The following is a 13608-nucleotide window of genomic DNA, read 5'->3' on the forward strand; positions in this document are numbered from 1 at the left end:
CCCTCTCCTGCTTCCATGACTCATCTCTGTCCCAAGCAGTCCATGCATATCCTGAACAGTCTCTGCCCTCATCTGCCTGGCTGTGCTGGGTCAGGATGGAAGAAGGGCCTCGGGACAGAGCTTATAGGAAAATCTAACCTGCAAATCTGTCCCGCCACCCTGCAGTGCAGTCTCTAATCCCCTGCAGTGCTGACACACTCTCTCTTTCTCTCTCTCTCTCTCTCTCTCTCACACACACACACACACACACACACACACACACACACAGTAGTTCTTGGTTTCATCCTACAAGGATGGGTGGGTATATGGCAGCATGGTGTAAGTCTGGATCTGGAAGCTGTGACAGGTGGTAGCCCCATCAGAGAGAGGCCCACCCCACCCCTGTGTAAGGGGAGAAGCACCCTGTAAGTGGGTGATTTGCTGAAAGATTCGGTGGTTAAGGTTGGTGCCTCCCTATGTGGAGCTATGCTCTGGAGCCCTGTTACTCCAGCCTTTGGGTCTCCCTTCAGCTTGCCTGACCCCTGGCCTTCCCAGAGAGAACTGTCCTTGCCTCTGAGTCGGAACTGTGGGTCCAGGCTTGTGTTTCTGTCCTCTAGGGTGAAAACTCCAAATCTCTGTCTGATCCCCAAGGACAAGGTGCTGTGAGGATCTAGCAGGGTGAACCAAAAGCAGGGCTGGGATCCAGGGACCTTGTGCACCTCAGGAACAGAACCTCTGCACAGTCCCCACAGTTCTCCAGTGTGGCCCAGACACCCAGCAGCACTGGAGCTTGTAGAAATGCAGATGGCCCGCCCCAACCCAGACTTTTGGAATCAGTAGCTTTGGGGTGGGCCAGCAATCTGTGTTAACAAGCTCCCCAGGTGACTGTGGTCAAGTTTCAGAATGCTGTGTGGATATGGAGGGGGGAGCCCAAAAAGGGACCCTAAAAGTGGACTGGGAAATGCGCTGGTGGGGTCCAGCCCAGGCCCTGGGGTTCCACAGGCTGTGTGACCAGGACTGTGGCTCAACCTAGGGTGCATGGGGCCTCATCTGGACCATGGGGACGATCACCTCAACAGGTAGTCAAGGTCGTTGTGGGGTATCCTGGGTTGATGACTGCAGCACCCCTTGCCCCTGGTGTGGACTCCCCCCCTTGAGAAGTGGGAGCTGTTAGGCCTGAGGTGGCGAAGTCCCCAGACCCAGGACTGCTCCAGGTTGCCACAGGGGACAGCACCGGGCTGGGAGGATGACTCGGGAGGTGGCGGCACAGCCCTTCCCAAAAAGTCTCTTGTTCGGTTTCGGTGTCGGTTTCGGTGACTCTGGCCTCGGGAGGGGCTCCTGACGCAGAGCTGAGCCTGCTTTCAGGTCGGCACCAACCGATGGGTTGGTTGACTGACAGCTCTGCGCCCCGATCCCTGGGGGAGAGAGCTGCCTGGCCCGGCACTGGGAGAGCAGGGACCCTCGCCCGCAGGGACCTTCGCCCGGCCTCGCTCACCGTAGGGGACGCGGGGGTGCACGGGAAGGGGAGGGGGCGTGCGGGGGTGGGCCCGCAGGGGCGGGGCGAGCAGGCCAGGTCCCGCCCCCACCCCCGGCCGCAGCCGCGGTGGGTCAGCTGCGCTCAGTCGTAGGTGCGCCTGGCTGCGAGCGGTCGCTGTCCAGGGCGTCCCGGAGTGTCCGTGTGAGAAGGGGGTCCTAAGGGACCCCATCCCCACCAGCAGGACCCCAAGCCCACGGTGAGTGTTGCGACTGCATCTCGCGCCGTCGAAGCTTGGCCGGCGCCCACCCTGATGGACCTGGGACGCCGACCCCTTCAACTCCTGCGTGGGTACCTCCCGGCGGCACTGAGAGGCCCCCAGGTGGAGGGCGGCGGGAGGTCGCAAAGACTCGCCCCGGACCCGGGGAAACTGAGGCCGGTGCGAGCTCGGAGGAGCAGGTCTCCGGCATTTCTACCCGCGCCCCGCTGTGCGCCCTCCCCTGGGAGCACAGGAGCGGGAGGGGTCGGGGGTAGGGGCGGCGGGTCAGTCTGTCGCGGGGGTGGGGTCTGGCTGAGGACCCTGAAGAGGCTTTGCGGTGTTTCCCAGGCAACCGGCCGGGAAGGAAGACGCCCCAGCACACCGTCCCTCCCACCCTCTCATGATCCTCGTAGGACCCTGGCCTCCCCGAAATCCCTGTCAGTGAAGCCCTGCCCATCTCCTTCACCTACTCAAGGGTGCTAGGGGATTAAAAATATACATACTCATCTGATCATCTTCCGAACTTCCTGAACCACCATCCCTCCATTGGGGGAAAGACCCCTACAAAACTGGTGGGGGCCACGGAGGGGGTCGGGAGGGAGGGTGTCAGTGAGAGAAGTGGGGGGATGTTGCATGGAGAATGTTGCGTCGCAACAGGTGAGTAAGGACCGGTAAGAGGGGACCTCGAAGGAATAACGGGGTAACATTTTTTCATGCGTTCATTCCAGAAGCATCTAGCTACCCTTGACAGCTGGTCTCAGGCTTCATGGAGCTCTAAGAACACCTGCAGAGCTAGTTAAAGTTCATACCCCTAGGCCCCTCCCCAGGGACCAGGTTGGGATGAGACCCCAGGGAGCAGCAGCATTTGTAATGGCGTTGCCCTTGGGTGGTGCAGGGTGGCACTGTCTGGGAAGTCACTGAGGCCCAGGAGAGATGGGAGCCAGGAATCAATGAAAAAGAGGGAAAGGGGTCGTAGGGGCCAGGCTGGAAAGAGAAGACCAAGAAGATGGCATGGAGAACTAGCATGTGAGGCCAGACATCCTGCCACTCCCTACCCCCTACCCCCAAGTTGCCAGGGACCTAGTTACAGTGAGAAGGGCATCCAGTGCTCAGAAGGTGTTTACTCCCTCTGAGAATGTCCAGCTGGCCACTGGGGACACTGACTGAGGAGACCCATCTGGATTTTGGTTCAGCTCAGCTGCCCCAGACTCACCTGCCTCAGAACCACTGAGAGGCTAGGGGAGAGAGCCTGGCCTGGAGCCTTGGGTTTGAATCCTGGCTCTGAGCTAGTCACCCCAGGCCTGGGCTGTGAAATGGGGCATCCACTTTGCAGAATTGTCATTTCCCACCCAACTCGGGCCTTGAAGACAGCCAGGGGACAAAGCAGACCTGACCATTTGGCTTGGCCCAGGGCCAACATGGCTGGCCTCAGTTTGCTTGTTGGACCAGAGGGAACTATGATTCTGGCCCTGGTGCCTGGGCACTAGCAGGGATGTTCTGTGCTGCTGTCCAGGTCCCATTGGGGCCCATCACACAGGTAGAGGGCTCTGTAGCTCTGTGCCAGGCTCACTCCTGCCCCATATGGGCTGAGGGGCCTTGGCAGCCAGTGAGTGCTTTCTGGGGGGCTGGCCACACGCCCACTGTTGAAGTTCTGGGTGAGGTGCTGGTTGGCTCCCAGGGCCAAGGCTGTTGGGTGCCACGAGATCATCACCTGCCCAGGCAGCCCAGGATCCCAGGGGAACCTGCGGAGTCTCTGAGCACTCAGAATGAGCCATCACTCCCAGTCACCTGTGCCCAAACACCACTGTTGCCCCCCCATCTTGGCAATGGGCTAAGGGAGTAAGGAAGTACCGGTCAGAAGAGAGGTAGGGTGGCCCACCTAGACCCTAGGACTCAGGATGTGCCAGGAGCTTAGTGCTTGGACACAGAAGCCAGGGGGACCTGGCCTCCACCTCAGGCTACCTGCTGGCTCTGTGGCCTTGGCAGTTTCCTAACCCGGGGGCCTCAGTTTCCTCATCCAGATGAGGGGAACAGAGCAGCACCCCTCTCCAGGGCTGAGCATTATGCAGTGAGATGCTGAGTGGAAATACAGGTAGGTGCTCCCCACCACCACCTTGAACATTTGGTTCTCACAGACACCTCCATCCCTGCAGCTCAGGCCACTGGGCTCCTGCGTCACATTTGTCTGTGAGATGTAGAGCCCCTGTAGCCCCTGTCACATGCAGACACAGCAGCTGGCGGTTGCCCTGGCAACAGCTCAAGCAGCGGCTGCTACTCCGGCTTTGGGGGCTGCAGAGGGAGCAGCCCCTTCCACTCAAGTGAAAATGACAGTGGTCCTCTGCCCAGGCTTATGACTTAGACCAAGTGACTTGGCACAGTCCAGGGTGGGGGGTGACCTCCGGGGCCTCTGCCCTCCCAACCCCCTGCCTCTGGTGGCCATGATAGTGCCAGCCATGTCTTTCCCAGAGGTGCTCTCTCCTCCTGCCTCAGGCTGTTCCCAGGATCATGGCTTCTGTTGGTTTTTGGTTAATTTAGTTGTTGCTAAATCTGTTGTGCAATGCTTATTGAGGACTGTACGGCAATGTTGCTGAACTAATGAAGGAACGGATGACCGGAAGGCACAGCCATGCTCTCTGCCCGCAGGCACCCACCATGTCCACCTTGCTGGAGATCAAGAGCAGTGTGCTCAGGCAGGTGCAGGTCTGCCCATCCTTCCGCCGGAGGACTGAGGAGGAGCCGGGGAGCGCCAGTGCTGACCCGCAGGAGCCTGCCACTGGGGCCTGGTGGGTGCCCCATGGCCCAAAGGGAGCCTAGGAGGGTCTGTACCCAAGAACATGGGGTGCCCTGTGGACATCACGCTGTGCCCCAAGGCATGCCTTTAGTCATGTGGGCTGGTGGCTGGTCCTGAGCCAGCAGCGTGTGCGGTGAGCCCTGAGCTTTGGGGAGGGTCTGTTGATCCCAAGCCTGGCCTTTCTCGGCAGGAAACCAGGGGATGGGGTGGAGTTCTTCACCCAGATGCGCCTCATCCTGAAGAAGGGGGAAGGCAGACGGAGCCTGCCATGCCCTGAGGTGAGGATGGATTTTGGATATTGCTGTGTAGCATGGGGGGCATTGTGCCAGGCCTCCTCACCTGCCCCCTCCACATCTGGCCTCCATCCCTCCATTCCCTCCCTGGATCACCCCCCAACCCAGCCAGCCACAGGACCCCCACCTTCGGAGACCCTCACCCCAGCACCCCCTCTTAGGTCCTATTGCGCAGCAACTCACCAGCCCCCACCGAGCCTGTGGACCCCAACCGTGGCCTGAGAGCCCTGACCCAGGAGGAGGTAAGAGGGATGGGGTTCTGGCCCTAGGGTGAGGCTGTGAGTGCCTATTGTGTGCCAGGCTCAGAGTCTGGGACTCGGTGGACAGTAAAGGTGTCTGGGGTGGTGGGCCAGGCCTCCCCATGCAAGTGAGGACGGAGCAGAGGTCAGGGATGAGTAGGAGTCCCCAGCAGAGGGCTAGGCAGGTGCAAAGGCACTGAGGCAGGGAGTGGATCTCTGCCAGTGGGAGGAGTTGCTGAGGGCTGGAGCTGGACACATGGAGGGTGGGCCCAAAGAGCCTAAAGGGAGACAGGGGTGTGGTGGCAAGGGACTCAGGGTGTGCTCCCCACACCACCCACAGGTAGAGATGCTCTATGAGGAAGCCTTGTATACTGTCCTCTATCGAGCAGGAACCATGGGCCCCGACCAAGTGGACGACCAGGAGGCCCTACTGAGCTACCTTCAGCAGGTGAGCCCCATTGAAAAGGAATGGGACCACTGCCCACCACTGACATCACTATCAATCACCTGAACAACACACAAATGTGCACCATGTACACAACATACACATATGGCTGACTGGCACACCAGAAGGATGGACACACAGACACACACACACACACACACACACACACACACAGAAAGGTAGAAAGAAGGACAGGCAGACACATCTTTTCTCTCACCTGTGTGCTGCCCCCACCCATGACATTTGCAGTCAGGCATCCCTGTCTGGGTCCATGCCTGAGGTCCCCACGGTGATGGCCAGCCTTGCTTTGGGGGTCAGCTGGGCCCTCACACCTGCCTGCCCTCCACAGGTGTTTGGCACCAGCCCCGAGGAGCATGCAGAGGCCATTGAGAGTGTGAAGAAGGCCAAGGTGAGGCTGCCACCTGCCTGTGCAGAGCTGACCAGCCACAATGCCCATGTTCAAGGACTTGGGTGGAGGGCACAGGGTAGGGTTGAACCCCCAGAGGCTCCTCAGCACCTCTCTGCCCACAGGCCCCCACATATGCCCTGAAAGTGTCCGTCATGCGTGCCAAGAACCTGCTGGCCAAAGACCCCAATGGTGAGTGAGGACTGGCCCGGACATGTTAGCTGCTCCCAGACCTGGTTACTATGGAGAGGAGGAGGGCCTGTGATCAGGGACTGAGGCTCCTACTGTGTCCCAGGCTTCAGTGACCCGTACTGCATGCTGGGCATCCTGTCAGCCTCGGGCACCCCACGGGAGCCTGGCCCGCACAAGGAGCCGCGCTTCAGCTTCCGAAAGGGTGCCAAGCGTGGCAGCCCGCTGCCAGCTAAGTGCATCCAGGTTACCGAGGTCAAGAGCAGCACCCTGAACCCTGTCTGGAAGGAGCACTTCCTCTTGTAAGCCCCCTCACCCAGCAGATGGTCAGGAAGGCATGGCCTGTAGTGCCAGTCCAGCCCTGGGGTACACGGGGGTGGCTGTGACCAGTGCCCGCCTAGGAAACCAGGGTGGCTTCATATGCCCACTTGCTAGAGGGGAAACTAAGTCTCAGAGAGATTTGTGTCCTCAGGGCCACACAGCCTGTCATGGATTCTTCCCCGTGTCTCCTAAAATGGTCCCTGCCCAGCCCTGGGCAGGCCCTCACGGATATTTCTATTTTCCTCGTAGTGAGATTGAGGATGTCAGCACGGACCAGCTGCACCTAGACATCTGGTATAGACTCTGTGCCCTGCAGGCAGGGGTTGTGGGTGCCTTTGGGCTGAGGGTAGTGGGAGGGGGCACTCAGGGCTGGGATGGGCTCTACAAGCCAGGTGCCCCCCTTCCTCAGGGACCATGACGATGATGTATCCCTGGTGGAGGCATGCAGGAAGCTAAATGAAGTCATTGGCCTGAAGGGCATGAGCAGGTACAGCAGGTGGGACCCTTTGTGCCCTCCCAGTAGTGGTGGCTCCCCAGAGACCACATGTGTGATGCCCACCCTGCTGTGCTCAGGTATTTCAAACAGATTGTCAAGTCAGCCCGTGCAAATGGGAAGGCCGGGCCCACAGAGGACCACACTGATGACTTCCTGGGGTGCCTCAACATACCCATCTGGGTGAGTGGGTGCAGAGGCTTCACTCACAGAACAACTGCTTGCAGGTGCCTCGGCTCCTGGTGTACTGCCAGTGGCTGTGTCCTGTAATCACCCCCAAGTCTTCCATCCTTCTTGGGCCATGGGGGAAAACCTCACTGAAGGGCGCGCAGGGCGAGTCTCCTTGGGACTCTGTCCGGGCACCCCCGAGTGCTCACTCTGTGCTAGTCACCCCAGTCCACTGGGAAGCGTGGAGGCCTGTGTTCTCCCCCACAGCCCCACAGCATCCGAGAAATCGCCAGTCTGAATCCCCTTGCTGCAGGAGGTGCCGGTGGCTGGCGAGGACCGATGGTTCAAGCTGGAACCACGCTCCAGCGCCTCCCGCGTGCAGGGAGACTGCCAGCTAGTGCTCAAGCTGATCACCACGCAGGTGGGGAGCCGTGGGGACCCCGGCCCTGCACCCCAGCCCATGGCTCGGGCACCTGATGAAGGGCCCTGTGTTCCAGAGGGATACGGGCATGAGCCAGCGCGGGCGGTCGGGCTTCCTGTCCTATCTGCTGCTGCTCAGCCGACTGCTGCAGTTCGAGCACCGAGCCGAGGAGGTAGAGGCGCCCTCGGGTCCCCGCGGCAGCTGGGCACGGCCTGGGGAAGGCAAGCGACGGGGACCGCAAGCGGGAGGGGATGGGAGTCTCCCACCTCCACCCACGCCCAGTTCCTCCCCAGCCCAACTCCAGCAGCTGGCGGGGCGAGCTCAGCGCGCCGGCGGCCACTGTGCTCTGCATGCACGGCGCTCAAAGCAACCTGTCTGCTCTGCAACTGGCGGTGCTGTGAGTGGGCGGGGCGCACGACGAAGGGAGGGGCGATGGCATTGGTTGGGCGGGGCATGAGCAGGCCATTCCCGTGAGTGGGCGGGGCGCTTGGAGGTCTCTTGGACGTGGGGTCCTGCCCGACACCGCTGCCCTGGCTCTGGGCTGGGGGCCCCCACAGGCACTGGCAGGTCAGCAGCCGCCACCATCAGACCTGCACCCTGGACTACAGCTACCTGCTGGGGCTGCTGGAGGACATGCAGGCGCACTGGGAAGAGGCGGCCTCACTGCCCCAGGAGCAGGTGGACTTGGCCGTGCGGCCTGAAAATGTTCTTGGAGGGCGTGCTGTGGACCTACTCGGGCTGGGGCAGGCAGTGAGGGGCAGTCCTCTCTTCGTTGGGTTCGTGTCCCGCGAGGGAGTTGGGAAAGAGCAAGTGGTGTGCAATACTGCGATAGGGATGTGTTGGAGGAGGGTCATGCCTATGAGCAGGTGAACAGCAGAAGGAGTTCTGGGCGCTGGAGAGACAGCAGAGGGAACAGCGGGTGGTGCAAACGCGAGGCCGTCGGTGCCGCTAGGGGGGGCTGTGGAGGCTGAGGTTGGAGAGGGCAGCAGGATGAGGTCAATCGGGCTGGAGGCTGCTCCTCAGGGCAAAGCTTTGCTGACTCCCTGGCCCGGCCCCGGAGGAGGACCTGAGGGATCAGTTCTAAAGGGCCCTGTGCACCCAGGAGGAGAGCCTGGCCGACAGCTTCTCTGCCTTCTCCGAGTTCGCGCTGCGGCTGCTGCGCCAGCTCCGGGACTACTTCCCAGCCACCAACAGCACAGCCATACGTCGCCTGGAGCTGCTGCTGAAGTGGGTGCAGCTGCTAGCACCGGTGGGGTAGGGGACCAGGTGGGGCAGCCATCAGTCAGCTGTGGCTCCTCAACCAGGTGTCTAGACAAGCTGCAGCTCTTCCAGCCTTCCTTTGAAGTCTGCCCCTTCGAGACGGAGCTAAACACGGACATCACTGCTGCCCTGAAAGTGCGTCTGTTAGCCTGGTCAGGGCTAACTGCCCCGCCCCGCCCCTGCCCAGCACCTCTCGGCTGCCAATGCCCCACCCTCTGGCCCTGGACCTGCTGTAACCCAGGCCCTCTGCCCTTCTTCTTCTCCCCTCCCCATACTGCCTCCATGGCTTTCCTTGCAGAGAGGAAACCGGGAATGGTATGACAGGCTCCTGAACGCCAAGAGTCCTCGAGAGCAGGTACAGCTCAAAGAGAGTATGGCCATTGGGGCAGGGGGAGGGAGTGTGGCAGGTGGGCGCAGGCCAAAAGGTCAGTGTGAACAGTGTGAACCCTACTTCCTTGCAGCCGGGATTGCAGCGACTTGCTGGGCTGGTTGAGCTGGTTGACACCATCTATGAGGACCTGCAGTCCTGCTACAGCATCTATGCCAGCCTCTTCCACAGGTGGCGCCCAGGGCTCTTCCTGCCGCCCCTGCACCCCGCCCCTCAAGTGCTGCCCCTGGGGCCAGGGGCCAGGGGTGAGCAGGTGTCTGAGATGTGTCTTTTGCAGCATCATCAAGATCGACTTCTTTACCCTCACCTTCCGACAGCTGGAGCGTCTGGTGAGGCAGGGGGATGGGGAGAGGCTTTCTGGCTGGGAAGGGGCCTGGTTTCCTTGCTGCTGGCACCTTGACTCCACCTTTCTGGGCAGGTAGCTGAGGAGGTGTGGGTACTGACGGAGGACTTGAGCTCCAAAATGACCCTTGAGGTGGCGTCCCGACTCTTTGAGCTCTACCTGTCCCTAGCAGACATCCAGCGCTTTTGGAGCAGCATCCTGGGCCGGTGGGTGTCCTGTACCTTACCCCTTCCTTTCCCCCCTCTACCACCTACTCCCTCCCTCTTTGCACCTGTTCCCCTCCCTCACCTGCCCCTCTCCCGTGTTCTCTAGTTTCCTCTAGGAGGGCTCTGGAACAGGAGGCTCTCCTGGGTACTCCTTAGGTCAGGGGCCCTAGGCCATGCTGGCTCAGGGTGCCTGAGGTGGGCATGCTTTGACTGGCTGACCTCCTGCTGCAGGGACAGCCGCTCCCTGGCCCTGGTTGGCATCCATGTCCCATTCCTACCTGCCGTGAAGCTTTGGCTGCAGGTGCTGCGGGACCAGGCCAAATGGAGGCTTCAGGGAGCTGTTGATGTGGACACAGTGAGTGAGCACCTGGCTTGAGGGTACTGGGACCCATCCAGGGCCCCCCAAAACCCAGGCTGCCTTTCACCTTTCCAGCTGGAGCCTATGGAGAACTCCAAGCACAGCAGCTCTGTAGCCACTGCAAGTCTCTGCTTCAGCCACATCCAGGAGCTGTGGACCTGCTTAGCATGGCCAGACCCTGTCCAGGCCCAGGGGTTGGGCACCCAGCTTAGCCAGGTGGGAACTACAGCCCAAGCATAGGTCGGGATCCGCAGGGGCAGCAGGGCCAGATGTGGCCACAGCTCTCGTGCCCCTGTGTCCTACCAGGACCTGTGTGAGGCTGCCCTCTTCTACACTCAGCTGCTGCGGAAGAAGGTGGACACTCAGCCCAGGGCCTCAGGCGAGGCAGTGAGTGAGCCGGTGAGTGGGCTGGCAGGCAGGTGGATGGGGTAGGAGGTGGGTGGGGCCCCCATATGACCACAGGAACACTAACCTTCCCCCCACCCCACCCCCAATATACACAATCTGGCACCTCTCTCCAGCTCTGCGTGGTCCTCAACAATGTGGAGCTCCTGCGCCGGGCTGTTGGCCAGGCACTACGAGGCCTGGCATGGCCAGAGGGGGCCTCAGGGCTCACAGGAGGGTTCCCACGCTCTCTGCTCAACTGCACACAGGCCCTGGATGAGGATCTGCAGCGGGAGGCCTGCACTGTGACTGCACACCTGACCTCCAAGGTGGGCAAGGAAGGTGGGATAGGGACCTGGCTCCCTCTCAACCCCCACTCCCCACCGTGCTGAGCACTGCTCTCCCTTAGATGGTGGGTGACATCAGAAAGTATGTGCAGCACATCAGCCTCTCACCTGACTCCATCCAGAACGACGAGGTGAGTGCTTGGCCGGCTGAGGGCTCACCCTAGTGGGGAGTGTGTGTGGTGGGGCCCAGGTGCAGTCTGGCCCTGAGGACACTCCCCGCAGGCTGTGGCCCCGCTCATGAAATACCTAGATGAGAAGCTGGCCCTGCTGAATGCCTTGCTGGTGAAGGAGAACCTGAACAGGTATGGACTGGGCCGGGTGGAGCAGGGCGGGCCAGGGTCCAGTCACAGATGCTGTGTCCCTGCAGGGTGCTGGAGGCCCTCTGGGAGCTGCTTTTGCAGGCCATTCTGCAGGCGCTGGGCACCAACCTTGACGTCTCTGCCGACTTCTACAGCCGCTTCCACTTCACATTGGAGGTAGGACCTTGTGGAGGTGCCACCCTCTGCTGGGCTGCAGGGGGAAAGGCTGCTGCCCTCCCCTGGGCCCCCCTGCCCCAGGCCAAGATGCATTGGCTTGCCAAGTCTGGACAGCTCTTTCTTTAAGCACCCACCAGGGCATTTCCTCCCTGCCAGCCCACCTGGGTCAACAGCACCTGCACTACCTGTTAAGGCAGTGCCTGGCCTCAGGCACCAGCATTTCCCGAAGCTTCTGGGGGCTTTTGCTATGTCCCTGGTGTGACAGGTGGCTCTGCCCCAGGCTCCCAAGATCCTGGTGCTATGCAAACTCAGTGCTCCACCTGTCTTGGTCCTCTGTCCCCAGCACACGCCACAATCTGACATCTCTCCCTTTTTGCCCTGCCCTAGGCCCTGGTCACTTTCTTCCACGCAGATGGACAGGGTCTGCCCCTGGAGAACCTGAGGGATGGAAGCTATAAGGTGAGGCCTAACCTGGGCCACTGCCCTGCACTAGCCCCCGTGCCTTCAGGGAGGAGTTGGCTTCCACCTTCTCTCCTCTCCCCGCAGAGGCTGGAGGAGGAGCTGCGCCTACACAAGTGCTCCACCCGCGAGTGCATTGAGCAGTATTACCTGGACAAACTCAAGCAGGTACGTGGTCCAGGAGTGGGCACGTGGTCTCACCCGAGCCCACGCTGAGCTCACGGGCCCACTGGCCTTCTTGCAGAGGTCACTAGAGCATAACCGATGCGGGCGCCTGAGTGTACGCTGCTACTACGAGGCAGCTGAGCAGCGGCTGGTGGTGGAAGTACTGCACGCTGCTGACCTGCTTCCCCTGGATGCTAATGGTAAGGGGCAGAGGCATGGCTAGGTGGATCAGGCCAATGGGATGGTGGCAGTCTGCTCACAGCCCTGTCCCCCAGGTCTGAGTGACCCCTTTGTGATCGTGGAGCTGGGCCCACCGCACTTTTTCCCGCTGGTCCACAGCCAGAGGACCCAGGTCAAAAGCCGGACACTGCACCCGGTGTATGATGAACTCTTCTACTTGTGAGTGTTGCCCCGCCTGCCCAACGCCCGGCCAAGCAGGGAGCAGGGCTCTAGGTGACCCCTCTGCCTCCTGCAGCTCCGTGCCAGCAGAGGTGTGCCGCCGTCGTGGTGCCTGTGTGCTCTTCACGGTCATGGATCACGACTGGCTGTCCACCAACGACTTTGCAGGGGAGGCAGCTCTCGGCTTGGGCAGCATTGGCGGCATTGTGCGGCCCCAGGTCGGGGGGAGCACGAGGACTGGGCAGCCTATCACCCTGCACCTGCGCCGGCCCAGAGCCCAGGGTAAGTGGGGAACTGGGGGACAGAGGATCTAAGGGCTGGCAGGGCCTGATGCTGCCCCTGCCCTACTGCCTGCAGTGAGGTCTGCACTAAGGATGCTGGAGGGCCGTACCAACCGGGAGGCACAGGAGTTTGTCAAGAGACTCAGGGAGCTGGAGAAATTCATGGAGGCGGACCCATGAGACCCCTGCAGCTGCGAGCCCCAGAACCTCCCTAAGTCCCCACGGTGTCATCTCACCCTGTGACCAGCTTAGTGCAGCCAGGGCTGTTGTGCCCCCTGCCATGTGGCGTTCGTGCTGTAGCTGGGTCCCCCAGCTCCTGTCTGCCCTGGTGTGTCCCTGTGGTATGTGCTATGAACTCCCTGCACCCAGCAAGCACCCCCCTAACCCTGTATGTGGGCGGCCAACTTGGCGGGGCCTGGCCAGCAGCTACCCCCTGGACAGGGAATACAGGAAGCCTGGCCACCAGGTGAGCTTCCCCACCTGCCTCCTGGGGGTTCCATTGCCCCCAGGCACTCGATTCCCAGTGGGGGGGGTGGCCTTTGCCCCCCAGGGGACATTAGGTCATGTTTGGAGACATTTTTATTTGTCACACCTGGAGGTTGAAGGGGATGCTTCTGGTACTAGTGGACAAAGTTCAGGGATTCTGCTTAATATCCTGCAGTAAACCAGACTGTACTCTCCCCAACTAAGAATGGTCCATCCCCAATGTCACCAAAGTTGCAGCAGAGTTGTCTTAGAAGTTGGGGTTGAGGGGAGGGTGCTAAAAAGGCTAAGAGGCAGGAAGGCCAGGGTTTGAGTCTGAACAATCCAAACCTTGGAGTGAAGCAGCTCCCAGGGCACAAGGTGGAGGGAGAAAGTGATGGCCACAGTGTTCTCAGCTTCTCTGGGCTCCAGAACCCTCCACCCACAAAGGGCATGTGGAGGTTTGCTAAGAATATCATAGGTCTCCAGGCCCCACCTGGATCCTAGGCCCAGGAAAGGGTCCCTTGAATCACTCGATGAGGCTGGTGGGTCAGTGTAAGGGGCTCCATGCTGGCTTCTGCTTTCACGTACATGTTCGCACC

At 60.9% G+C, this 13608-nt stretch overlaps 1 protein-coding gene across 1 annotated transcript; it reads left to right on the forward strand.

The window, feature by feature from the left end:
• Nucleotides 1-1567: 1567 nt before the first annotated feature.
• Nucleotides 1568-13578, forward strand: BAIAP3 (BAI1 associated protein 3). The gene is made up of 34 exons (XM_080682587.1): nt 1568-1712; nt 4356-4495; nt 4694-4781; nt 4958-5038; nt 5376-5483; nt 5830-5889; nt 6012-6078; nt 6182-6377; nt 6646-6690; nt 6806-6883; nt 6970-7072; nt 7371-7478; nt 7555-7650; nt 7772-7875; nt 8036-8156; nt 8581-8705; nt 8783-8873; nt 9037-9093; nt 9200-9297; nt 9404-9455; nt 9545-9675; nt 9907-10030; nt 10109-10249; nt 10340-10432; nt 10555-10746; nt 10827-10895; nt 10987-11066; nt 11132-11240; nt 11628-11699; nt 11787-11867; nt 11944-12064; nt 12140-12263; nt 12340-12545; nt 12621-13578. Exons 2-34 carry the CDS (start codon nt 4365-4367, stop codon nt 12722-12724), a joined length of 3456 nt encoding a protein of 1151 aa, XP_080538713.1. The 5' UTR covers nt 1568-1712; nt 4356-4364; the 3' UTR covers nt 12725-13578.
• The last annotated feature ends 30 nt before the right edge of the window (nt 13579-13608 follow it).

Source organism: Plecotus auritus (genome assembly GCF_963455305.1).
Source record: "Plecotus auritus genome assembly, chromosome: 7".
NCBI classification, from domain to species: Eukaryota; Metazoa; Chordata; class Mammalia; order Chiroptera; family Vespertilionidae; genus Plecotus; species Plecotus auritus.

What these genes read in the sequence shown, in the direction of transcription:
- BAIAP3 (XM_080682587.1), top strand. Translation starts at nt 4,365, where the DNA reads ATGTCCACCTTGCTGGAGATCAAGAGCAGTGTGCTCAGGCAGGTGCAG. An exon ending in GCTGGCCAAAGACCCCAATG is followed by an intron (nt 6,079 to 6,181) that starts GTGAGTGAGGAC and finishes ACTGTGTCCCAG; the next exon opens with GCTTCAGTGACCCGTACTGC. An exon ending in TGAGGGATGGAAGCTATAAG is followed by an intron (nt 11,700 to 11,786) that starts GTGAGGCCTAAC and finishes CTCTCCCCGCAG; the next exon opens with AGGCTGGAGGAGGAGCTGCG.